We start from the raw sequence: 23,034 nt of genomic DNA, 5'->3' as shown, positions 1-23,034 counted from the left end.
TCTGGATGCAGTTCTCTGAGTCCATCACCTCTGTAGGACCTGGGGACTGAACACCGGTCATCAGGCTTGGCTGCAAATGTCTCTACCCGGGTCTGCTGCTTTTCATCGCATCCTACTCTGACGTTTGTTTTTGCTTGTTAGTTATTAGAATTTAAAAACAACATATTACTTATTTTTAGTAATGGCCTGATAAATTGTTGACTTATTACTATAAAGGTGTTCCTCTGTCTGGTTTGTTTGAATTACATGCATGTGTCTTTGGCCTTTAAGGACCTCTAAGGAGCAGCTCACAAATATCTGTGAAGAAAACTAAGCGCCTGCTAACAGGATTAGACTAGAATTAACGCAGATCACGTGTCCACCCTGTTCCACCTTTAGCGTCCCAAGGTCCTTGTCTTTCAGGGCGCTGCAGCGGCGCCTTGGGGCAATAAAGTCTGTCAGTGGACCCTACTGTGGGAACTAAAAAACCCGAGTTTCTCCAGTACAGAACCTGGGTACGAGATTGAAACTGTTGGCCAACTCATCCGCAGGCACCAGGGAGGCTAAGCACTGGCTGGAACGCCGAGCCAACGGGTCTGTCCTGCCCAGCAAGTTTCTGCTTGGAGACGCCTGCGACGCTCCGCCACGCCGCGGCGTGTCAAGCTGGGCCGAGTCCCTAGGAGGAGTCGGTTGAACTCCGTCTGACATCCCCGCGCCGAGGAGGACTTCCCGGAGGCGCCCGGGCTCGCCCCCCGCGTCCTCCAAACCCAAGCTCGCCCCAAGTCCTCACCCGGGCGCGCACCTTTCCGAGCCCCCACCTGCGCAGGGCGCCGGGGCGGGGCCCTGGCGTTGACGTCACCACCAGGGGCGGGGCCTCGGGCACCGCAGTGCAGCGCGGAGGGGCGGGCGGGGCGGGGCCTGCGGCGCGTGACCGTGCTGCGGGAGCTCGGCGGCGGGAAGGTGGGGCGGGCCGGGTGGCGCGGTCGCGAGGCGCGAGGGAGGGCCCCGCAGCTCCTCCGCCCCCTGGGCCCAGTGCGTCGAACCGCGCACCTGGCAACGGCGCCGCGTCCCCGCCCGCGCCTGTCCGCACCCCCTGCCGGCGGCCTCGAGCGCTCGCTCGTTGATGCCGTTCTGGGGGTGACCCGGCGCGGCTCCGCGGTGGCGGGGCTCTAGACGACGCCAGCCCAGCGACGCGGGAGCGGGACATGCTGGAGCTGCGGCACCGCGGGGGCTGCCCCGGCCCCGGAGGAGCGGGGGCGCCGCCACCCCGGGAGGGAGAGGCGGCCGGCGGCGACCACGAAACCGAGAGCACCAGCGACAAAGTGAGTGAGGGCGGCGGGGCCGGGCCGCGCCCCTGGAGCGGGCGTGTCGCGGGGGGACCTGTGTGTCCCCCACCCGGGGCGTGCGCGGCCGGGGCAGCCGCTCCGGAACCGGACGGCACTCTAGCTTCTTTCCCTGATTCTCTCGCTCTGGGGTCAGGATGGAACCCGTCCCCGCAGGCGCCCTGGCTGTCTAGTGGCTGCCACCTCTCTCGCCTTTCCGAAGGGCGACAAAGTTGGGAGTAAACTTAAGACGGGCACCTTGGGTCCTAGCCTGTCATTGGAGCCTGGCGCAGACAGGCTTCTGGAGCTCCTCCAAGCTGCGCTTTCGTTTCTCTGTTCTTTTTTTCCGGCTGATAGATTTCGGAGGGTTGAGGCTGTCATATGTGGGGAACAAGTAATTGCCGCAAACGAGGCGGTTGGCCCCATCGGTGGATTTCATTTAACCGAACAGTTTAATTCCCGACTTTTCGCCCCTTCCCCCCGCTTTAAAATAGATGAACTTTGCTTCATATTTTAAAATATGCAGATATGTACGATCACTGTTACAGTTGAAGCTAGAAAGAGTCAGGAGTTTAGGTGTGTTTCCTGATACACTAGTGCCAGAAAGAACTTTGGAGAGAAAAAAATGTTTTATAGCCACATGAGCTAGGTAGATTGTGAAATTGGGCCAGAGAATAGATTTGCTATAAAAGTTTGCTTAAAGAATTCCACTTCGCTTGAGAAACTCAAAACTTTTGAATCATTCTTGGAGTGTGTGTGTGTGTGTGTGTGTGTGTGTGTGTGTGTGTGTGTGTGTGTGTGTGGTATCTGCCTTCTTCCCAGCACTGGGGGTAGGTGGAGGTGAGGATTGTCAAAATCATTCTCAGCTATGTAGTAAGTTCAAGGTTGGCCCAGGTCTCAAACGAACCAAAAGACAAGACAACCCAAGTGGATTTCCATGGCCCAAGGTCAAGTCCTCTGCCTTTTTTTTTTTTTTTTTTTCGGTCGTGGAACCTAACTTCTCTGTTTTCTCCTTTGCTTTGTGAAGTTCTGACACTCTCTGGCAGTGTGATTGAGGGGGAGGTTCCTCCCAAAACTTGAACACTGGTGAACTTGATGGAGCTGGAGTTACAAATCTGTGCCTCAGCAACACGGTTAGCAGTGGGTGAGTTTAGGACCACAGCTTCTTTCCCACGTGCTGAGGAATGACACAATACTCTCCAGCTGTGCAGGGTTGAAAATGGGAAGCCATGGGCTGAGAGCAGCTCCCTGAAAAGTGCCTTGGAAACCAGACCCAGAATAGAATTAATTAGGTTGGGATTTTGTTTTAGCACTGGTATCCTTTAGAATCAAGGAAATACCTGCCTCCTCATGTCGACTTCCTTAACTGGAGGAAGCGAACGAGCTTTTATTAAGACAGAACATGTTCTGGAAACGGGGAAACGGCGCACAAACTAGCTTCTGAGTGTATTGTCTTATTTTAAGCTCCGGGATGTATGTCTAAAAAAGGAACGGCTTCTGTGGTGTCTTGACTCATTAGACAGATCCCGTGGTGACTTGCTTACCCCCCACCAGCTTGTTTGTTTATAAACGCTGCGCTGCCGGCCATCAGTGGATACATACCTGGGTGGGTGCGACTTTTCCAGATGCAATGTGTCTGTCTGCAACTGATTTTGTCCACGTTTTTCAGACGAGGGTGTGTTCAAATTGTGCCGAACTACTATTGCTGTAGTTCTACAGTCCGTCTCAAGGAGCCCTTGACTCTCAGAGCTTTCTGCCATTAAGCTGTCTCCTCCCTGTGTCCTTTCTTATCGGGGTGTGTATTTGAACACACCTATATTTCCAGGTCAAGGGCTATTTTTAAGTCAGCCCCTGGTTGGAGGCTGGTTAATATTTGGTCCTTTGAAACTCTTTAAGTGTTATGTTAAAGGGCCAGATTTTTTTTTCTTTAAACTATCTTTAGAAATGATGCAGGAAGTGATGGAGTACCTCGTACCTTACTCTAGACTCCCATGCCTTGCCTTTCTGTAGCCTTTATAATGGTCTGGCTAATGCGACATTTCTATTGGACTGGAGACCTCTGCTCAGACCCGGCTCTGTGTACTCCAGAGAATTAACATGTGAAAAAGTGCTTCTTACCCTCCGGGGGGAATGTTCTAGGACTTGAACCACAGGAGTAGCGCTTGACAGAGGACAAGGGCCCACCTCAACCCATCACCCGGGAGCCATGTTTGGGTTGCATTCAGTAGTCTGTGAAGGCCTTGGTAGCCTGGACAGCCTGAATGGATGTGGAGACTGTTGGGGAAGCTCTAAAGAGGACAAGAGTGTTGAACTCGGAAGTAAAGATGCCTGGGGGAGTCAGTCAAGTGAACTGGTCAGGACTGGTTAGGGCAGAGTGTTCTAGTCAGAAGGCATACAGAAGTGCCTCCCGACTCAGCATTCTAGAGACAGAACACAGAAATTAGTAACCCCAGACCATAAACCGCCTGGTTGGCAGGTGAGGGTGAGCGCATGAGAGCCTTGGGGCCTGTGGTGTTCCTCTTTATTAATGGACTCTGGGAAGTTGTGGGACATGGCTGTGCTGTTTTTCTGGATATTGGTTTTCTTCGAAGTCGCGTTTCCCGTGGGGTCCCGGCTGACCTGGAACCCACCTTCCTCCTGTCTTTATCACCACACCAAGCTCACCACTGGAAGGTCCTGCAGTAGCATTGGCCTACACATAGCTCATGAGGAGTGGTTTGGGAAGAACTGGAAGGGGCAACCCCGAGGAGGGTACCAGGGGAGTTGATGGGGTTCTTAGTCAGTCTAGGGGAGATGGTGTCCAACGCTGGGGAGGGCTGTGTTGGTGGCATGCCTGACCAGGGTGCTCGTGGAAAGACCAAAAAAGGTGTCCGTGTCAGAGAAGAGCTGGGGGTGGGGTGGAGGGCTGGAGCAATGGCTCAGTGGTTAAGAGTATTGACTGCTCTTCTAGAGGTTCTGAGTTCAAATCCCAGCAACCACTTGGTGGCTCACAACCATCTGTAATGGGATCCGATGCCCTCTTCTGGTGTGTCTGAAGACAGTAACAGTGTACTCACATACATGAAATAAATCTTAAAAAAAGGAAAGAAAAGAGCCTGGGATTAGCCAAAAGGAGCAGCCAAGTTACAGAGGGTCCTGGGTGCTAAGAGAGGAGGAGTTGCTTAGAAAGTGTCATCAGAGGTACTTTAGAGTGACAGCCAAGCTGCACAAAGAATGTAGCCAGAGAGCTTAGTGGAAACCAGGTTTTCTGTTGCAACAGGGCAGGAACACAGGTGGTGGCTGCTGTTGGGAGGTAGAAGGGGGTTCAGACAGGAGGACCTTCCTCTCAAGACCCAGGCAGCTGGGCAGAGGAGGAGGTACATAGACAGAGAGAACCAGAGGTGATAGATAGATAGATGACTAACTACAGGACTGATTGTGAGGACCCATCAGAGAGGGAGCAGCATGCTCAGAGCCTGTCCAGCTCAGGCCAGCGGGGTCCCCAGCACTCAGGGCCAAGTGGGCAATGCTCCTGCCTAAGGAACTATCTGCACCTGATGCTACTTGCAAAGGGAAGATCAGTTTTCTCCAGTAAGTGTCATTGGGCATCTCATCATATCCCAGGGCAGAGCAGGGGCGTAAGGGGGGAAGTTGGGAGGGTAGGGAGTGGGGAAGACCTGAGAGGAGGTGGGGAGGGGAAATGGGATCCAAATATAGTATATACATTTATTTTTCATAAAAAGAAGATGAAGGAGGGGAGGGGGTGTTCTTGGAAAGAAGTCATCGAAAGATGAGGTGTGCGAAGACACATGGTGGGTAGCCCTAAGCTCTAGCCCAGTGCATGGAGAGAGCTGGGGAATGATACATAGATACCAGGAAAGGAAGGAAGGATACATGCTTCTTGGGGAAACAAAAACAAACAAACAAAAAAAAAAACCCAGCAATAATAGAGGCTGCAGAAGACTGGCAGTCCACGAGTTTGCCTTGGGCCCTCCGCTTTCTCACTCAAACTGGGCCACAGAACCAGCAAGCTCTGATGGATCTTAGAAACTAGTGTGCTTAAGCCAAACATGCTGGAAGGCTCTCGGGATGTTAGATGGCCAGGAGGTAGCTGATAGATCAAACTATGCAGACACTGCTGGTCATGTGTTACTTGCTGACTCCGAATCCGCACAGCTCTTAAGTTAGGCTGTTGGTGTTGAGAGTCCCCTCCAGCCTGTTTACTGGATCCTCGCTGGGTGTGTTCTGAGCAGTAGCTGAGGGGAAGAGCAGCTGGTGTCTCACAGTGGAAAGCAGGTAGGTGTGACAGCCGGACTGCGGTAAGGCAAGGCACACCTTTCAGTGTGAAGGCCTGGTTAGGATGGGAAACTGGCTGTGTGGGACTGTAGAAGCAACCGTAAGGACTCTGAAGTCTAGCGTGGTCCAGCTGAAGGCACTGGCCATCACTGCTGTGACAGCAGAAGTCCCCTCTTTGGGTATGGAAGGAACAGGGCCTTCCTGAGCAAGTGGGTTCAGGAGTGGTAAACTCTACCACTAAAGTCACTTCTGAAGCTATAGACGGGTAAACTGTGGGACCAGAGGGTTGGTCTTTCTAAAGCCTTCTTCCCATATTTGGGATTTCTAAAGAACAGCTTGGTGTTATTGCATGAAGTTTTATGTTTCAGGTCTCTAGTTTAAGCAATTCATCTTACCATCTTGAGAAATTTTCTGTAGAATATTATCACCTGTCTATAACCAATTATCTCTTCCACTTTCTGATGCAAGCAATCAATAGTGCATGTCCTAAATGTACCAGAGAAAGGAGGGGCATTTTATTTATTTAATTAAAAACTTTTTTTTTATAGTCTAGAAGTCTTTTTTTTTTTTTTTTTTTTTTTTTTGATGGCTGTCATGCGATGGATTCACAGGGGATGGCGTCAGTGGCGCAGACTTGTTTTCATTAGTTTTCACCAAGTTGCTTCTCTAGGAGGTGGGGAGAGCTGGCTCTTCAGTTGAACCTGGTATCTCTTTGCTTCCTTTCTTTTCTCCTGGTCATTCTTCACTGCTTAGTGACGCTCTCAGCTCTAGAACAGGAGAGCTTACTGTGATCAGCAATCATTGAGTCCCTAGACAAGAATCTCGCTTTCGGTGACAGCACCAGCACCAGGCTCTTCCTGGTTCATCATGGTGACATGTACGAGGCGTCCTTGTTAAGTACCACCCACGTCCTCACTTTCACAAGGTCACCCTTGTCTCTAGGGGATACATCCTAGGGCTCCCTTCTTTCCCTCTGTGTTGGTCTCTTTGGTGACTTTCTGTCCTGGCTAGAGGAGAGTTGGACAATTTAAATCAGTTCTTGAGAAAATGATCTTGTAAAGATGATATTAAAATGGTAATATTTAATAACAGTATATTTATTCTTGTTTATGTATTGATATATATATCCATATTTTTGCAAAATAGAGATTTATATATTCATAAATGACTCAGCTAAAAACATGGGTCAGCTGTGTCTGTGTTCCCATAACCATTTTGTATTCAACTATACTGTTTAAAAAATACTTTATTTCAGCATAAGGAAACACCATTTAGGACCTTCACGCATTTTCTGCGGCTCAATCTGGTTTTGTGTCTTGGGAAAATGATTGTTCAGTGCCTCTCTAAGCAAGGCTCAGCTCAGATGCTGCTGACATGTATAGTGAGCAAGGGTTGCATGTTGTAAAATCCTTGGTACGAAAGTTGCTGGGAGTCTCCCCTTTATGAGGCAGGTACCTTTAAATGCAATTTCCTTAATACACAGAAATTCCTTTGATGACAGGCCAGCTTTCCAGAGCCCCCACTGTGCCCTGCGTCCTCAGAGTGAGCAGCTCCAGGACTTCTGTCTGTACTGTTATATTCCGGTCTCCCACGGTGTGTCCTGGGCTCCAAGAGGACCAGGGATTGGGCTGTTTCTGAGGGGTGCTGCCATTAGTTGTCTTGGTAATTTGTTTTTTTTACCACAGAGGGATCAAAGTTACTGTTCTAGTAATTGTCCTGTCTGCCTAAGTTTATCAGAACAAGATTTTAAACTTTGTTTTATGTACAGCGTTGAGGCACACAGAATGGAAGAGTCCAATGCTCTGTGAGGATCTTAAATGTTTGTGAACCTGATGGTTGCTTCCTGGCTGTGGCAGCAGGCCCTCCGTGTGTCAGGACCCTTGGCTGGCCGGCTGAGCGCTGGATGTGGGGATGCTGAAGTCCTTCTCACATGATCACCTGGCCCAGGCACCAAATGCATTGGCATTAGGAGGCGAGCTCTCTCCCGTGCCATCCTCCTGTCCCCAGTGGGCCATTTCAGATACAAGGTGGTGCTGTGGAGGAATAAACCCTTAATAAGCTCATCCTGGACTTGACACGTCTCCTCAAGGTGTAAAAACCCAGTTGAGGAGCAAGATTAGACCTCGGGCTCTTTCCTGGTTGTGCTTTTTATTTTCTTTCACCCACTTACTGTCAGGTGGAGCCTTTTAGCAGCTGTATGGGATGGTGCACATGTACGGTCAGGTGTGAGTTTGGGGTCAGGTGTGAGTGGGGGTCAGGTGTGAGTGGGGGGTCAGGTGTGAGTGGGGGTCAGGTGTGAATGGGGTCAGGTGGTACATGTGGGGTCAGGTGCACGTGCTGCCCCCTGGATTCTGCCTGAAGCACTCCCATTTGCAGGGACTGAGCTGTACCATGTTCAGTTAAGTACAGGATTGTTGCCTGACACCCCTTAGCTACTCATCTGGGTGACTGTTTTTACTCTTCCTGATGGATTTAACATCATTTGCATTGTCAATCAGTGTGTTGTTTAGTATTAAACATCATCAATATCCAGCCCTTATTTTTAAATAATAACAAATATTTTGCCAAGCTGACTTTGCCTGATGATGTGGGTGGGCAAGTTATGGGCAAAGGCTGGAAAATGAGCTGCAGACACGCAGGCGGGCGGGTGGGCGGGAGGGGCTGGCTGCAGGCAGAGCCACACTCCTGTTCTCTCTCTTTTGCTTTCTTTTTGATGCTGACATGTGTAGTCTAGACTGGCTTTGAACCTGCTGTGTAACAAGAATGACCCTGAACTCTGATCCTCCTGCCTTTGCCTCCTGAGTCCTGGGATTGATGCCTATCAGAGCATGCATCTCCTAAAGACAGTTTTCCTCCACAGCTCCAACACCGTTACTCGTTTAACAATAAGTCTTATATAGCCGGTCACAATGGCAGATACTCATGCTTCAGCTAGTTGGGAGGCTGAAATGAGAGGGTCACTAAGCCCAGGGGTGCAGGACTAGTCTGGTCAGCCCAGGGGTGCAGGACTAGTCTGGTCAGCCCAGGGGTACAGGACTAGTCTAGTCAACAGAGACCCATTTTTAAAAGCCACCTAATCCACAGTCTTATTTTCTTACTGTCCTCAAAGTTTCTTCCAGAACTCCTCCTCCCCCAAACCTGGATCCTAGCGGGCTCTCACCCCGAAGAAAATACAAGGAATAGGAAATGCCATTCTCAGTTGATCTGCTGGTTTTTATTTTCTGGTGGGTTAAGTGCCGAGCAAGCAAGCAGCAGCGTCTGTGACAAAGCGCCCATGAGATCTCAGGCAGAGCAGCAGCGCCTTTGCTGCGGTGATCATAATTAGCGACTGAATAAAGCATATCTGAGTTTCTCTGTCATCCTGTTCCTTCAGCTCTTCAGCGATCTTTAGTTCTGGTTTGGATTTAAGGCTTACATAAATGACACCATTAGACACAGCGTAGTTTTTTTTTTTTTCTCTCTTTTTTTTAAAGATTTATTTATTTTATTTACATGAGTACACTATTGCTGTCTTCAGACACACCAGAAGAGGACATCAGATCCCATTACAGATGGTTGTGAGCTACCATGTGGTTGCTGGGATTTGAACTCAGGACCTCTGGAAGAGCAGCCAGTGCTCTTAACCGCTGAGCCATCTCTCCAGCCTGACACAGCATAGTTTTAACAATGATGTCTCTCTAGGGAAAGGTGACAGTGTGCCCATACTGCAGAGATATCTTAGAACTGACCTGGGAGAAGGTGGGATTCGAATATTGCCCATGGTATTGTAAAGAGCAGGTGGTAAGAACAGTGGTGTGCACCCAGAAGCCTGGTAGTCACAGAGGTTGCTGCCACTAGCCCCTCAGCATATCCCGGTCCTCAGATAAAAACAGAGCCATGGGTGGGTGTAGCCTTGGCAGGTGAAGAGGCCCGAGAATGGAGTGATGTAAACTTGGCGGAGAGGTGGGTTGCTGGAGGGGTTCACTGGCACAGACTGGCTATGACTGCTTTCTGGAATCTCGTTTCTGATAACTTCTGTATCCTATCACCTCAGTGGCTTAAAACAACAGAGACTCACTGTCTTACAGTTTTGAAATCACCTCAGGGGCTGAACTCGGTATCAGCAGGACTGTTTCCTCTAGAGGCTTTTTAAGGGAAACCCATTTCCTTGCCCTTTCTCGCTCCTCAGTCTTTCTGCATCTGATTGCGGCATCCCCTCCCACCTTTCTCAGAACCGGTTGTCCTCACGGCTGCCTCTCTCATGTGGCCTCCGACCCACTCTCTTCTCTTCCCTTGTAACAGTTGTAACATAATGTCTCACAGGGCTCAGGATGCACGCAGGTGTGATTGGGAACCGTGCTTGTGTCTCGGTCTCTCTGTTGCCCAGGCTGGCCTCGAACTCACCATGTTTCCCCTCGGCCTGCTGCCACTTGCTTGCTGTGCCCCATGCCTGCGGCAGCTGCAGACTTTGGTTTTTGTCTCTCTAATGAGTTCTAATGTGGAGCATCTTGTGCTTCTTTGCCATCTGTGTTGATGGTGGTGGAGAGCACTGGCTAAAGTCTTTGCTCACGGCTTGTAATTGTTGACTCTATTCCTGTGAACTTCGAGAGTTCTTGTGTATTCTAGCAGTCAGGCCGTCACCAGCTGTGTGATTGATACATGCTCTTTCCTGTTGTAGCTGTCAGGCCGTCACCAGCTGTGTGATTGACACATGCTCTTTCTTGTTGTAGCTGTCAGGCCATCACCAGCTATGTGATTGACACATGCTCTTTCCTGTTGTAGCTGTCAGGCTGTCACCAGCTGTGTGATTGACACATACTCTTTAGCTGTCAGGCCATCACCAGCTGTGTGATTGACACATGCTCTTTCCTGTTGTAGCTGTCAGGTTGTCACCAGCTGTGTGATTGACACATACTCTTTAGCTGTCAGGCCATCACCAGCTGTGTGATTGACACATGCTCTTTCCTGTTGTAGCTGTCAGGTTGTCACCAGCTGTGTGATTGACACATACTCTTTAGCTGTCAAGCTGTCACCAGCTGGATGATTGACAGATGCCTCCTAGTCTTTGGTATGTCTTCCCATTCTCTTAGCATCTTTCAAAAATAATAGTTTTCTTATTCTCTTTTATGGAGCATGCTTTTGTTATCATATGTAAGAAAAGCCTTTGGGACCTGATCCAGGATTATTTTTTGGATTTTTTGTTTTGTAGTTATTTCGGCCCTTCCTATTACATCCCCTTACAAAGTGGGCGAGAGTCACTGCTGGATTCTGTTCTGGTGAGGTCCTGTCTTGTTTTCCAGCCTCGCGGTCTCGCTGAATGGCTTTGTGAGCCCCAGCACACAAGAAGTACCTGCCCCTTAGCTTTGCACTTTCAAAGTCTCCTTGGCTCCATTATAAAGTTAGACCGAACCTCTGTGTTTGAGTCCTGCCTGCCTCAGGCTTAGGATAGTGTGCAGATGGATTCGAGAGCATATCCCGTGCTGTGTAAACCTGGTACATCGCGTAGCATCTCAGCCTGCATTTTCCCTTATGAGATGAAGGGAGGACTTCCTTTGGTGATCGTACAAGGACATGAATCAGTATCTGCGAAGCGTGTTGCTCGGCACTCCAAAATCAGTCTTGCTGTAGAAGCCAGACTTGATGGTGATTAGGGAAGTCATCTGCAGCTTGCAGACATTATTAGCAGATGTATTCTTTTGTGGGGAGTGGGGACCAGGTCTCTCTAAATAGTCCTGGTTGTCATAGAACTCTGTATGTAGAGCAGACTCCGTGAATCTGCCTGTGCCTCAGAGGTGCTAGGATTCAGGTGTGTGACACTACACCTGTCTAGCAGACATTTTTATCTGAGCTTTATAGTTGGGTGAGACTAGCACCCCCTACTCAGAAGTCCTCGTTTCGCCTGGGTAAAACATAGGTCCCAAGCCAGGCAACTTACCTGAGGTCACCTATATCTCCAGAGCAGGTGAGAGTGTATTTCAGTGTAAAATTGCAGCTGAGCTGGCAGACTTGGTTCATTCAGCATGTGCTTGCTCGGAGTCAGCTCCTTGGAGTCAGGAGTGATGCCTGTGGTCAGCATTTTCTCTCCACAAAGGATGCAGACTAGTAACAAATGCAGACTGGCAAACAGCCTCACTAGTAAAGAGAATTCTGGGCCTGGAGTTGAAGTGTGGCTAACTGGAGGCAGGAGTCAGAGAAGCCAGTTCTAAAGAAGTGGTCCCGCAGGAGCCAGGCTTGAGGACTGAATGGGGCAGGGAGGTTAGAAACAGGAGACCTGGCGGAGAGGAGTGTAACTTTACACTTCACACAGAGAATAAGCATTTGCATGAAGGAAATCGGAGGCCACTTGGTGACAAGCCGTGCATCAAGCAGGAGGCCACAGGATCAGGGTCCCCATGAGGAAACAACGCAGTGATTTCTTCATCCCGCTATGCTTTAGCAGAGGGTAGTAATATTGGATTTGTGGCTTTGTAAAGTTGTCTTCGCTGCAGCGTGCACAGCAGGCTCTCGTGGGCAGACCGGAGGCTGAGGCACAGGGGAGAGGGTGGTGCAGGAAGGGCTGGTGACGCAGGGGAGCTGGAGGCGGGCTCCGTGTAGGCTCAATACACACGCCAAGGAAAATGCCCACAAGATGGATGCCCAGTTTTGTTTTTTTTTTAAATGTAGTTTACTTTTGTTACTTGTGTGTGCATGCACATGTGTGTGCACATGCCATATCACACGTGTTGAGTTCAGGAGGCAGTTCCCACTTTCAGTGTTGGTTCTAGGCATTGAGCTCGGGCTTGCTTGGCAGGCATGCGCTTTCACCCGCCGAGCCCTCTTGCTGTGCAGATGCTGAGTTCTGACTGGAGACTGGACTAATCAGCTGGTTTGGCTGTGGCTTCTCTAAAGCAGGGACCAGGGAAGGAGGCAGCAGGTTTGGTGCAGAAGAGGCAGGTTGGTCATTTCTGTTGCAAGCCTGGTGGCCTTCATGGAAATCTGGACTAGGCAGATTGGGAGCTAAAGGTATAGGTGCCTGGTGTGAAGACATGAAGAGGAAGCCAGGCAGGCTTTGGAGTCATTGGGCTGGAGACACCAAGATACTTGAGAACCATCTTTAAACTACAGGCTTGGCAAAAAGCAGCTGCCATTTTGCTCTTCAATTGTTTGAACCCACTCAGCAGGCGTCAGTGCCGGGTGGGTGGCCACTTGGTCGTTTGAAGTGCTCCTTCATCTTTGTAGCTGAGGGTCAATAGCAGGGATGCAGTTCCGACGTGTGACTGGCGGTGGCATGACTGTGCGTGGGGATTGCCTTTATTCTTTGGTTCTGATGAGATTAAGTGTTACAGCTTTAGATTGTGCTTCTCTAAAGGATGTAAGGTAAAAGCCAGAACTCAAAGATAGAACCAAGAAAGGCAGTGGAGAGGGCAGGGACGGGATCCAGTTTCATTTCAGTTGCTGTGAAAAAGAATTTCTAGAACAAGCAATGTTGCCAAGATAAAAAGTTTATTTTAGGCTGGACTTCTTAATCCATCAGTGGCAGGCAAGTCACTAAGGCAGGAGTCCTAGACAGCTAGCCACACCACAGCACAGCACAGCACACCACACACCCCCACATACAACACACACATACCACACATACATGCATCACATCACACCACACCACATACACCACACCACAGACATACACACCACACCACAGACATACACACCACACACCACACACACCACACCACAGACATACACACCACACACCAACACACACCACACACACCACACTATACATAACACACACACAACACACAAACTACACAGACACACACATACACCACATGCACACCACAACACAGACACACATACCACACAGCATACCACACACACACTACCCTACACACACTATACCATACCATACCATACCATACCACACACACACACACAGTTCAGAGCAGGGAAAAATAAGTGCACTGTGCTGTGCAGACTGTTTGCTTTCTTTACTGTGAGACAACCATTCAGGACTTAGTTACTATGATGAAAACCATGCTCAAGGCCACTTGGGAAAGGAAACATGTAATTTGGGGCTGGCTTACAGTTCCAGAGGTTAGTTCATGAACATCGTGGTTGGGAGTATAGTGGCAGGAACAGGAGCTGAGAACTTTACATCCTGATCCACAGGCAGCAGGCAAAGAGAGTAACTGAGCCTACCATGGGGTTTTGAAACCTCTAAACTCACCTCCAGTGGCACACCTCTTCCAACAAGGCCACACCTCTTAATCCTTCCTAAACAGTTCCACCAACTGGGGACCAAGCATGTAAACACATGAGCCTATGGGAGAATTCTCATTCAGACCACCATAAGGCTCTACCCCAGGAAGTGGTGCTGCAGTGGTCTGGGTCTTCCAATGTCAATAGCACTTGGGACAAGCTCCCACAGACAGACCCATAGGCAAGTCTGATTTAGGAAACACCTCATTTAAAGCCTTCCCAGGTTATTCAAGTTGGGTCAAGATGACAGAACTAGTCAGCGTGGGAGGTGAAGCCTGAGTACAGCCCTGTTACTGCTGACTATATTTCAATGTGCTTGGCAAAAATGTTGCTGATTTGAAGAGAATGATTTGAATCCCAGCCCAATGGCTTTATTTCCAAGTGTAAACTCAAGCCTTCATTCCCTTAGGGTCACAGGATTGGCCTTGTGCCCAACTGGTCGTTTGAGTTGAGGTGGGATGGGTCCCGACAGCTCCCGGTCCCCAGCCATGTGTTCTTTTGTGTCTTTTCTATTCCTCAGAGAGCCACTTCCTCTTTCACCTTTCGCGGTTCTACCCATCCACCTCTCTGGGTCACTGAAGTTAGAAAGAATGGCAAGAAAAAGCATCACCATTTCCTGGCTGAGGAGGCATGTGACCCTGCTCGCTGGCCACTGGTGCAGAGATACTCTTGGGGTTGACATCGGTCTGCTTGTTACCAGTCAGCATTCCTCTGTTCAAGCTGTTCTGGGATCATGTATCTCACTTGTCATTTTGGCAGAGTGACACGTTTAATTCTATAGTTGTTTGGAAGCGTTGCATTGGTAAACTGACTTTTGCTTTATGAAGTCTGAAAATATGGCTTAAATGCTAACATTTCATTTGGAAGGCCCCTGCAGGATGGGCAGACTTGATTTAACCCCAGTAACTTACCGCCTGCTTGAATCTGCCATGGCCTTGGCATTATATCAAGTGCTTCCTCTTGGAATGCAGGTGCAGTTAAAACGGCAATGAGATTTGCCCAAGCTTTGGAGCTAACGAAGGCCGAGTTTACTCCTTAAACCTGACCTTAACCTGACCTCTGCCCTTGTCTGTTGGGAAGCTCACCCTGTGAATCACTTTCCTCCTGAAGGTTGTTGTTGCAGGAGCCTCTATGGCTAAGGGGAAGAGGTTGGCAAGAGGGAAGGCTATGGAAGTCAAGACTAATGGCAGATCTGAACAGTGGACTCCATGTCTGATCTTACAGATGTGGTGGCCACCCTGTCCCAAAGTTCTCAGATGGCCGTCGTCCCAGAGACCCTGAGCTCCCGTGGCCTATAGTATAAACATGGCACTTGCATGTGTGGGCTCTTAAAGTTCGCTTAGATATTAAGTACCTTAAATATGACAGCTAAAATAAAACCTTGGACCACTGTTGGCAAAACATAATATCCATTTGACCTGCTTTGCTGGGCTCTAATAAAATTAATGGATGTTACATCTAATTTTCTATATTGCTATGCCCAGCAAAGAGTCCTCATACTCCTAATGCTGGGATGTTAGTCACATAAAGGCAGACTGAGTGGCCAGTTAGTCTACAGAAATAACCCTGCTCTCCCAGTTAAAAGCAAACAGTAAATACCTAGTTCTGTCAGCAAACAACTGACTTCAGAAGTAATCTGAGCCGTTCTTATGTCTTTTGTTTAAGGCAATCCTTGATTTTGGAATTTATCAAAGATAATAAAGCTTGCTTAGCAAGAAACTATGGCAGCGCTCGGTCATTCGATCTAGGCTGATAGTGTCACCTTTGTCTTGGATTATGCAACCATGCTTTGGCACTGAGTAATAAGAGAACACACTAACAAACGTGCTGTTTAAAAAAATGCTTTGCCTTAGGAATGGTAGCACATACTTAAAATCCAGCATGTGACCCAGCACGTGACAAGCCAAGGCAGGAGGATCAGAGTTTGAGGACCACAGGGGCCCAGTGAGCACCCAGTGAGCTCCAGGCCATCTCGGGCTGCTCTGAGGCTTGGTCTCAAAATAAATGCATATGTTAATACTTTGCAAATAGTTCTCCTTTTTTATTTTAGGAAACAGATATTGATGACAGGTATGGAGATCTTGATGCCAGAGGAGATTCTGATGTTCCTGAGGTCCTACCATCCTCAGACAGGACCCCCGAGATTCTCAAGAAAGCCCTGTCTGGACTGTCTTCAAGGTAGGATGGGTGAAGCCAAGTCCATCCTACTGCCAGCACAAGAACAGGCTCTGAGGTCATCCTGGCTTCTCTGGGCATTTCCTTTGGGACCCATGGGAGAAGAAGACTGTAATGAGGGTTATCTGAAGTGTTTCCTTAGTGCCTCACAGGTCAGTGGGTGAAGGTCACAGAAACAGCCTGCAATGTGCTGGTGTCCAATGCCTCCTAATGAAAACCATTGTGTGTGCCCCCAAAGCCAGGAAAAAAGAAGTAGTTTCTAACCTTTACTTTGATGGTTAGTGTGTGTGTGTGTGTGTGTGTGTGTGTGTGTGTGTGTGTGTGTGTGTGTTGGGGAGGTAGGTGGAATATACGTTTTGAGCATATGGTATATGTGTGTGTTCTTGTGCGACTGTTCATGTGTGTGCACAGACCAGAGGTTGACATCAGGTGTTCTCCTTGATCTGCTCCCACAGAGCCTGTAGCTCACTGACTTGGCTGCGATCCTCCCACCCCACCCCTGCTCTCTAGTAGGCCACTGGGCTGAGCTCACCATGGACGCTGGGGATCCAGATTTAGGCGCTCCTGATTGCGCAGCAGGGGTTTTGTTGCCTGAGCCATCCCTCAGCCTCCAGAATATCTTTCTTTAACTGAGTCTAAAATTACTGTCTAAGACCCAGCATTTCACCATTTTGTATTTATGCTATTTTAAAGTGTTTATGAGCATGGGATTTCAGCTAATTCCATCTTACCCTGCTCTGTGCGCTTAGGTAATTTGAGTCACAAAACTTAGGAAAGTGAAGGACGTGTGAAGTTTCATCCAGATCACTGTGTGAAATGTTATGGATTGGCAGTGCTTCTCCACCGTCTTTTTACTGCACCACAAGAAAGAGATGCATTTTATGTCACATCCTGAGGGGCACAGATTCAAAAGGGCTCCGAAGGAGTCTGTGCTGTAAATGTACAGCATCCTCCGACTTCTTTCTGCTCGATGCCGTCCTTCTGGACTGAACAAGCAACGGTGGCTCTTCTTCCTGCAGTTCCAACATGGAGTCATACAGTAAAGGTGGCCCGAGTGTTCCCTGCTTGCGCTGGGTGGCCACCATTCTGAAGATGTAGAAGACTCAAATTCAGCTCAGTCTGTCCTACTCCTGTGATCTCTCAATGTGTGTGTGTGCATAGTGGGGCTTCTTCTCACCGGCAAGTAGGCAGGTGTACAGAGAGCACCCTCTGCTGTCTGCATTGACGCTGTGTGCCTGGAGACAGCAGATGCCAATGGGCTGGGACACAGCTGTTCCCACTCTGGGCATGAGTCACAAGTCCGGGCCCTCAGAATTTTAGACTGACCAGACACTGATTGGGTCCCCGTTAATCCTCTTGTTAGACTCCGTTAAGAGCAGCCCACAGACTTGCAACAGTCACATTGCTGGTCTATTATAAAACAATCTTAGTTTTGACAAAGCAGTCAAAGAGATGCAGGGACGAGAACTGCAGGTCCCTCACTGGATTCTGTCTCTGTGGAGTGGGAGTCACTTTCCTCCTGGGCTGTACACAGATTCCTGTTCACCTTTCTAGACAGCTGTCTTCAGGACCTCGTTCTTGGGAGTTCAGGAGACTGCCTGACAGAACTGAGTGTGCACACATGGTCTGAGCTAAGGGTGGGCTGCTGCACCAGGAGGCCCACCCAGCACAGCCCATCTCCAGAACCTTCTCGTTCTGTGGACAGTGTTCCTTCCTCCCGGGGTAGCATAGGACTTTGCTGGCCCCCTTCCAGCCAGGGTGAAGCAGAGTGTTGCTTTACAGTAAGCTCTGAAGGAAAATCAGAGTAGACTCTAATTTCCATGACCTACCTAAGAGAAAAAGTCCTCCTTGCTGTGGCTGACAATAGGCGGATGGAAGGCAGCAGGGTAAGGGGAGGGCAGGTGAAGGCCAGTGAGGAGGAGTTTGCCTTTTGAAGTCTGTGCCTGAGGCCTCACCTGGCCTAGCATTAATTTGGTCCTTGGGAAAATAAAGACCATGGGAGGTTATGTGTTTGGAATTGTGGTTGAACAGGGAAAATCTGTCTCAGTCTTAGAGCCTTTTTGCACACATCACTTCAATGCTCTGTTTCTTGGTTTGTTTGTTTTGTGTTTAGCTGATGAGACAAAGGGATGCCATCTTCCTGAACACATGGCTGTGATTTTAATGCCCCTGTTCCCAATGGTTGTTGTGATCAAGTTCACAGATACATCATTGCTTTAAAAATCTCCCCAGATCTGTTCAGATTGTGTGCATGCATGTGTGAGCGAGAGAGATGCACACATGTGTTATATAAATAGATGTGTGTATGTGCGTGCACACGCACATGTGTGCTCTGTAATAATGAGCCGAATTCCCCTGTGTCAGTCAGACTCTCCCTCAGTAATGACTTTAATATAAAACAAGAACAAATAATAGCAAGTAAGTGCTAAGCACACTAATGCCTTACAGCAGCCCTGTAACTGGGCTGTGTGCACATCTGTTTCAAAAGAGGGAGTAAGGCTAGCTTCTTCCTAGGAACTCATGATTTTGTTCAAGTGTGGAACTGCTCGGCCAAGGTTCCTGCTCATTTCCAAGCCCTTCCTCATCCTCCTCTGCCATCCCACAAATGAAATGCGCTGTCACAACTGGGAAAGTCCTGAAAGGCTTTCATTCACTGCAGTTGCCCCAGCCAATTCTTCATCCAAGTGTGCTCAAGGGGTGGTGTGAGTGTCAGCCGGGAGAGAGGGTGAGTGTGCTCTGTGTGGTGTGCTCATCAGCTAGGTGAGCCTCTTCTGGCAATACATGGTAGTGTATGGTGTCAGTACGGCTGGTACTGCTGGCAGCCCGTGGCGGGTAATGGAGAGACCTGGACAGCTCAGTACTGTAGGGATGATCTCACAGCCGGTCTGGTCCAAGTGTTACTGATCAACAGAAGCCCTGGAAAGAACCAGGTGAAGCCTGCTGGTGCCCTTGAACTCTGTCCTGCCATCTTCTCTCTGAGAAGCCGCACACTTCCTGTCGTCCTCTGCTTCAGGCTGGTAGATGGACTTTCTCTCAACTCCTCCACCATCAGATGGCAGATCCAGCTCCACAGGCCGCCTCTGGGTCCTCTTCCTTGACTTAAGTATAACTGCATGACCACGCAAGTTCTTGATGACTCACATCTTGTGCCTCCAGGGAAAATACTGTGTCATTGACGTCTGAAACAAAACTGACTCACTGGTTGCATTAGCAGCGTGACTGGGATTTGATCAGTATGTAACCACTTAAGATGGTTGCTTTTGTTGTGGTGGTGGTTGTTTTCCTAGTCATATTAGGGATTGAAGCAGAACCTCAGGTGTGCAAAGTGTGGTCCTCTACCTCTGAAGGAGACAAGCCCTAAGAGATTCAACACTCTCTGTTATGGTAAAAATAAAAAGGGATAACCTCTTGTCCTGCGCTCTTGCTGGCACCCGTAGGGCCATGGGGCATCTTTATCTTAGCGGCTCCACACTGCCTCTAAGTACTCACAGACCCTGACTTCTTTTGACCCAAGTGTGGTCCACTCCACCCATCCTGGCTGCTTCTGTCCCGTGTGGTCCAGGACTGCCCCAGTGTGTTGTTTTCACTCACTTCCCCTTGGCATGTTGTTGGCAAGCTTTGCACACACATCCCAACTCCACGGCGGGCTTTGTGCGTCCTGCCACTTCCAACTCAAGTTGCCACATCAAAGAATACACCAAAAAACTCTGATCCAATTAGTATAATTTGTCCACCTGGATAAGTCAAATGATCCTGTACAATTCCATGTGTTATAAAATATTCATAATAACCATTTGCATATAGACATGCACCAAGAGAAACATCCATATCTGCTTCTATGTTGCCTCCTTCTGAATCTCCCACTTTCTCCTTCTCTCTCCTTCCTAGATTTTTCCCTGCCTCCCCTTTGTCCTCATCCAATGATAGGCTGGACCCGCCTTATTGTATAATGACATTATCCTACAACCCTTTACTCCTCACCCCATCCCTACGTTGGCCGCACTGATTGCCTGTCCTCCATCCTGTGCTGAGTTTAGCTGAGTGGCTCAGTTCCGCCAGGCAGTTTTGTTTACAGGATGAAGTGGTTCCGGGTGTTTCCAGAAGTTGTGGAGTGCAAACTGGATCTGTAGTGAACAGGGATGAGAGGTGTGGCCTGGATGAGCCCCTGTGAGCTTGTCACTGCACAAGTCACACACCAGCACTCTTGTTATAAAGATGACTTTCCATGGAAGCTTGCCCTTTGCCCTCTATCTTAGGAGAGAGCAACAATCTCTTCAGATACCACACCCTGATCCAGGACTTCCCAGCCTCCAGGCCTGTAAGACATAAATCTCTGTTTTTATAAATACCCAGCTTTAGGTGTCCTGTTAGCAGCAGAAAGTAAACTAAAGACACACTGTCACTTACATGTACAGTGCAGATAAATGTGACCTATTCTTCTGACTTTGTATTTTTAGAAAATCTGGAAATTAAATTAATTTTTTGATCTTATCAGGAGAAGAATTAGCTATGCAATGAAACTTGGCTGAGTAGAGACCTCAGGGTGAGACTAGACAATCCCCACTACCTCGGGGAGGAGGAGGAGGAGCTTTGGAGGTTGACAGAGACAGTGATAGGATGCCTGAGTGTGTAAGGAAAGGAAATGTAAAAACCCTACAATCAAATAAGTGGTAAGAAGAAAGTTTATACACGTGCCTACATTTAAAACTAAAGCCAGATCTTAAGCACAGAACCTAATGATATACACATCACGTGCTTAGAAGCACAGGAGCAAGCCTCTCCCAGTGCAGTGCTCAGGGAAAGGAGACACCAGGCAGGATTCCATGCAGTGGAAATTAAGTAAATGTATAGAATCTTTGGGGGGAAAAAAAGGCAAGATTTTAGAAGCCTAGTCAAATTAACCATGAGAATGCGGGAGTAGAAACACACTAATGAATAAAATCAGAGGTAAAATGAGGAGATTCATCAGATTCCAGTGGAATCAAGTGGGTGATGAGGGAATTCTTTCAAAGTTCATGTTTCAGAAAATTCCAAGCAACGGGTGCATTCTTTGACACAACAGACCAATAAGCTATTCAATAGAAATCATTTAAAACGCACTTTTAACATCTCCTACAAAGAACCTGGGACTGAACACAGACTGCTGAATCCTACCAAACTTTAAAGAACTAGTGTCCACTACTCTTCAGCTGTTCCAGGAAAGGGACACTGACAAAATCACTCTGTGGCTATACCAACCCAGATGAGGTAAGGATGTAGCAAAGAAAACTGGGAGCCATATTCTCTTGAACGTTGACACAGAAATCCTCATAAGAACTTTCCACAGCAGGGCTGGAAGGATGGCTCAGTGGTGAGGCATCTGCCATGCAGAATCAAGATATAACTGGGCATATAGGGAAATGGGAAAGGGGAGAGTCTGTAGGAAGAGAAGGGGCTGCAGGAAGGGGGAAGGTCTGCAGGAAGGGGAGGGACTGCAGGAAGAGGAGGGGCTGCAGGAAAGAGGAAGATCTGTAGGAAGGGGGAGAGAAGTAAGTAAAGTAACAAGATGTCTAAAAAGCCACAGGAATCATATTATTAACTAATTACCAAAAACCAAAAAATAAAAACAACCCCCAAACCTATTATACATGTCATACTGTGTATAAATACACACAGTTTTAACTGGCCAGGGTAACTCATCCCTGCGTATGCTTGCTTCTAATCTTACACTTAAGGTAAGGTGTTCTCTCTTTTCCTTCTCTTAAACAAGACCCATTTTACCCTCGCACAAACATAAATTCACAAGATGAATACAGTCTCTTCTAAATACAGTTTTTCTCAGCACCAGTGTGGGACAGCTCACAGCCACCTGTGACTCCAGCTCCCGGGGATCTGATCCTCTCTCCATGGGAACCTGCACTCACACACCCACATACATACCCACTCGATTAAAGTGTGACCCACCTGTACCTGGGTATGGTCTTGCAGGACGCCTAGTCAACACAACACACTTGCTTCCTTGTAGATGCTGCTGCTCCACGTCCACAGTAGCCAGGATAGGGGTATCCTCAACAGATAAATGTATCAGGAAGGTGAGCTTTACATTCTCTGAGATCACTGCATTAAGCAAGATTGGCCACACTCAGAATAATGTGGAGTCTAGCTTTAAATTCATGGATGGGAGAGTGGGCATGTGTGTGTGTATGTCTCTGTACATGCATGTACACAGAGACCATGAAAGATGGGGAGGAGGTGTAAGGGGTGAGATAGTGGAGCAGGAGGAGGAGGCCATGTGCCTTGGGAGGAGGAACAGGAAGTGTTTTGATGGAAAGGAAAGGGGCAGCCTGCAGAAAGGGGCAGGGAGGACAGAGGGGAGGAAGGGTGAGAATAAAGTATATCCATGCATAAACAGGTACATGTCACAGTGATACCCATTCATTTAGAAGCTAATAAAATTCTTTTACTTTAACTAAATAGAGCACGTTCCTTCAGGGCTAGGTTTGTAGTGCCTGTAATTTTGAGAAGAGTAGATTCCTGTTTAACATGTCTGGTTATCAGCAGCTGCTGAGAGCATTTCTTTCAAGCTCAGAAGCACACATGGATGGCGTCTGGATGGTGGCAGCTCCCACCCAGGCCTGGCTTCGGTCCGACAGGATTATCATCAGTGGCTGGCTTACTGTTCCTTGTTTACCTCTGCCTAGCTTTATGACCTAACTATGCCAGCTTCCTAGTCCATTCAGTAATCCACAAAGAGTTATGTCTTCAGACTAAACAGCCTTTCAGTTGTGGTTTTTATTCTACACTGACTTTTCATTCAGGCCTGAAGTCCAAACTCATGAAAAAAAAAAAATCACAATTCTACATATTTTACCAAACAGTAGAGGGACAGTTGGGGGAATGAACTCAGTTTGGGCAGCTCAGGAAAAACACGGGAAGCTAACAAAAAAACATTTGGATTTAATGTTGACATTTTGGTCCTTGAGTGCAGAAATGGCATAAAAGGGTTATTGGAAAAAGAAGTATTTGAGCTATGCAGGATGGGATGAGGGTGCTTGCCTAGTTCACACACACACACAGACACACATAC

The 23,034-nt window shown here is 48.4% G+C and overlaps 1 protein-coding gene across 1 annotated transcript in view; it reads left to right on the top strand.

The window, feature by feature from the left end:
• The first annotated feature begins 1,061 nt into the window (after window positions 1-1,061).
• The window catches only part of CDS1 (CDP-diacylglycerol synthase 1), a 52,913-nt gene continuing 30,940 nt past the window's right edge, over window positions 1,062-23,034 (top strand). Inside the window, exons 1-2 of the mRNA XM_080925500.1 lie at window positions 1,062-1,301; window positions 15,844-15,971. Of these exons, the coding sequence (XP_080781626.1) occupies window positions 1,185-1,301; window positions 15,844-15,971 (245 nt within the window). The 5' untranslated portion in view covers window positions 1,062-1,184. The remainder of the gene's footprint in view (window positions 1,302-15,843; window positions 15,972-23,034) is intronic.

This window comes from Micromys minutus, assembly GCF_963924665.1.
Source record: "Micromys minutus genome assembly, chromosome: 11".
Lineage (NCBI taxonomy): Eukaryota > Metazoa > Chordata > Mammalia > Rodentia > Muridae > Micromys > Micromys minutus.
Note: the sequence above shows the minus strand (reverse complement) of the source record. Positions and strands in the feature narration are given on the sequence as shown.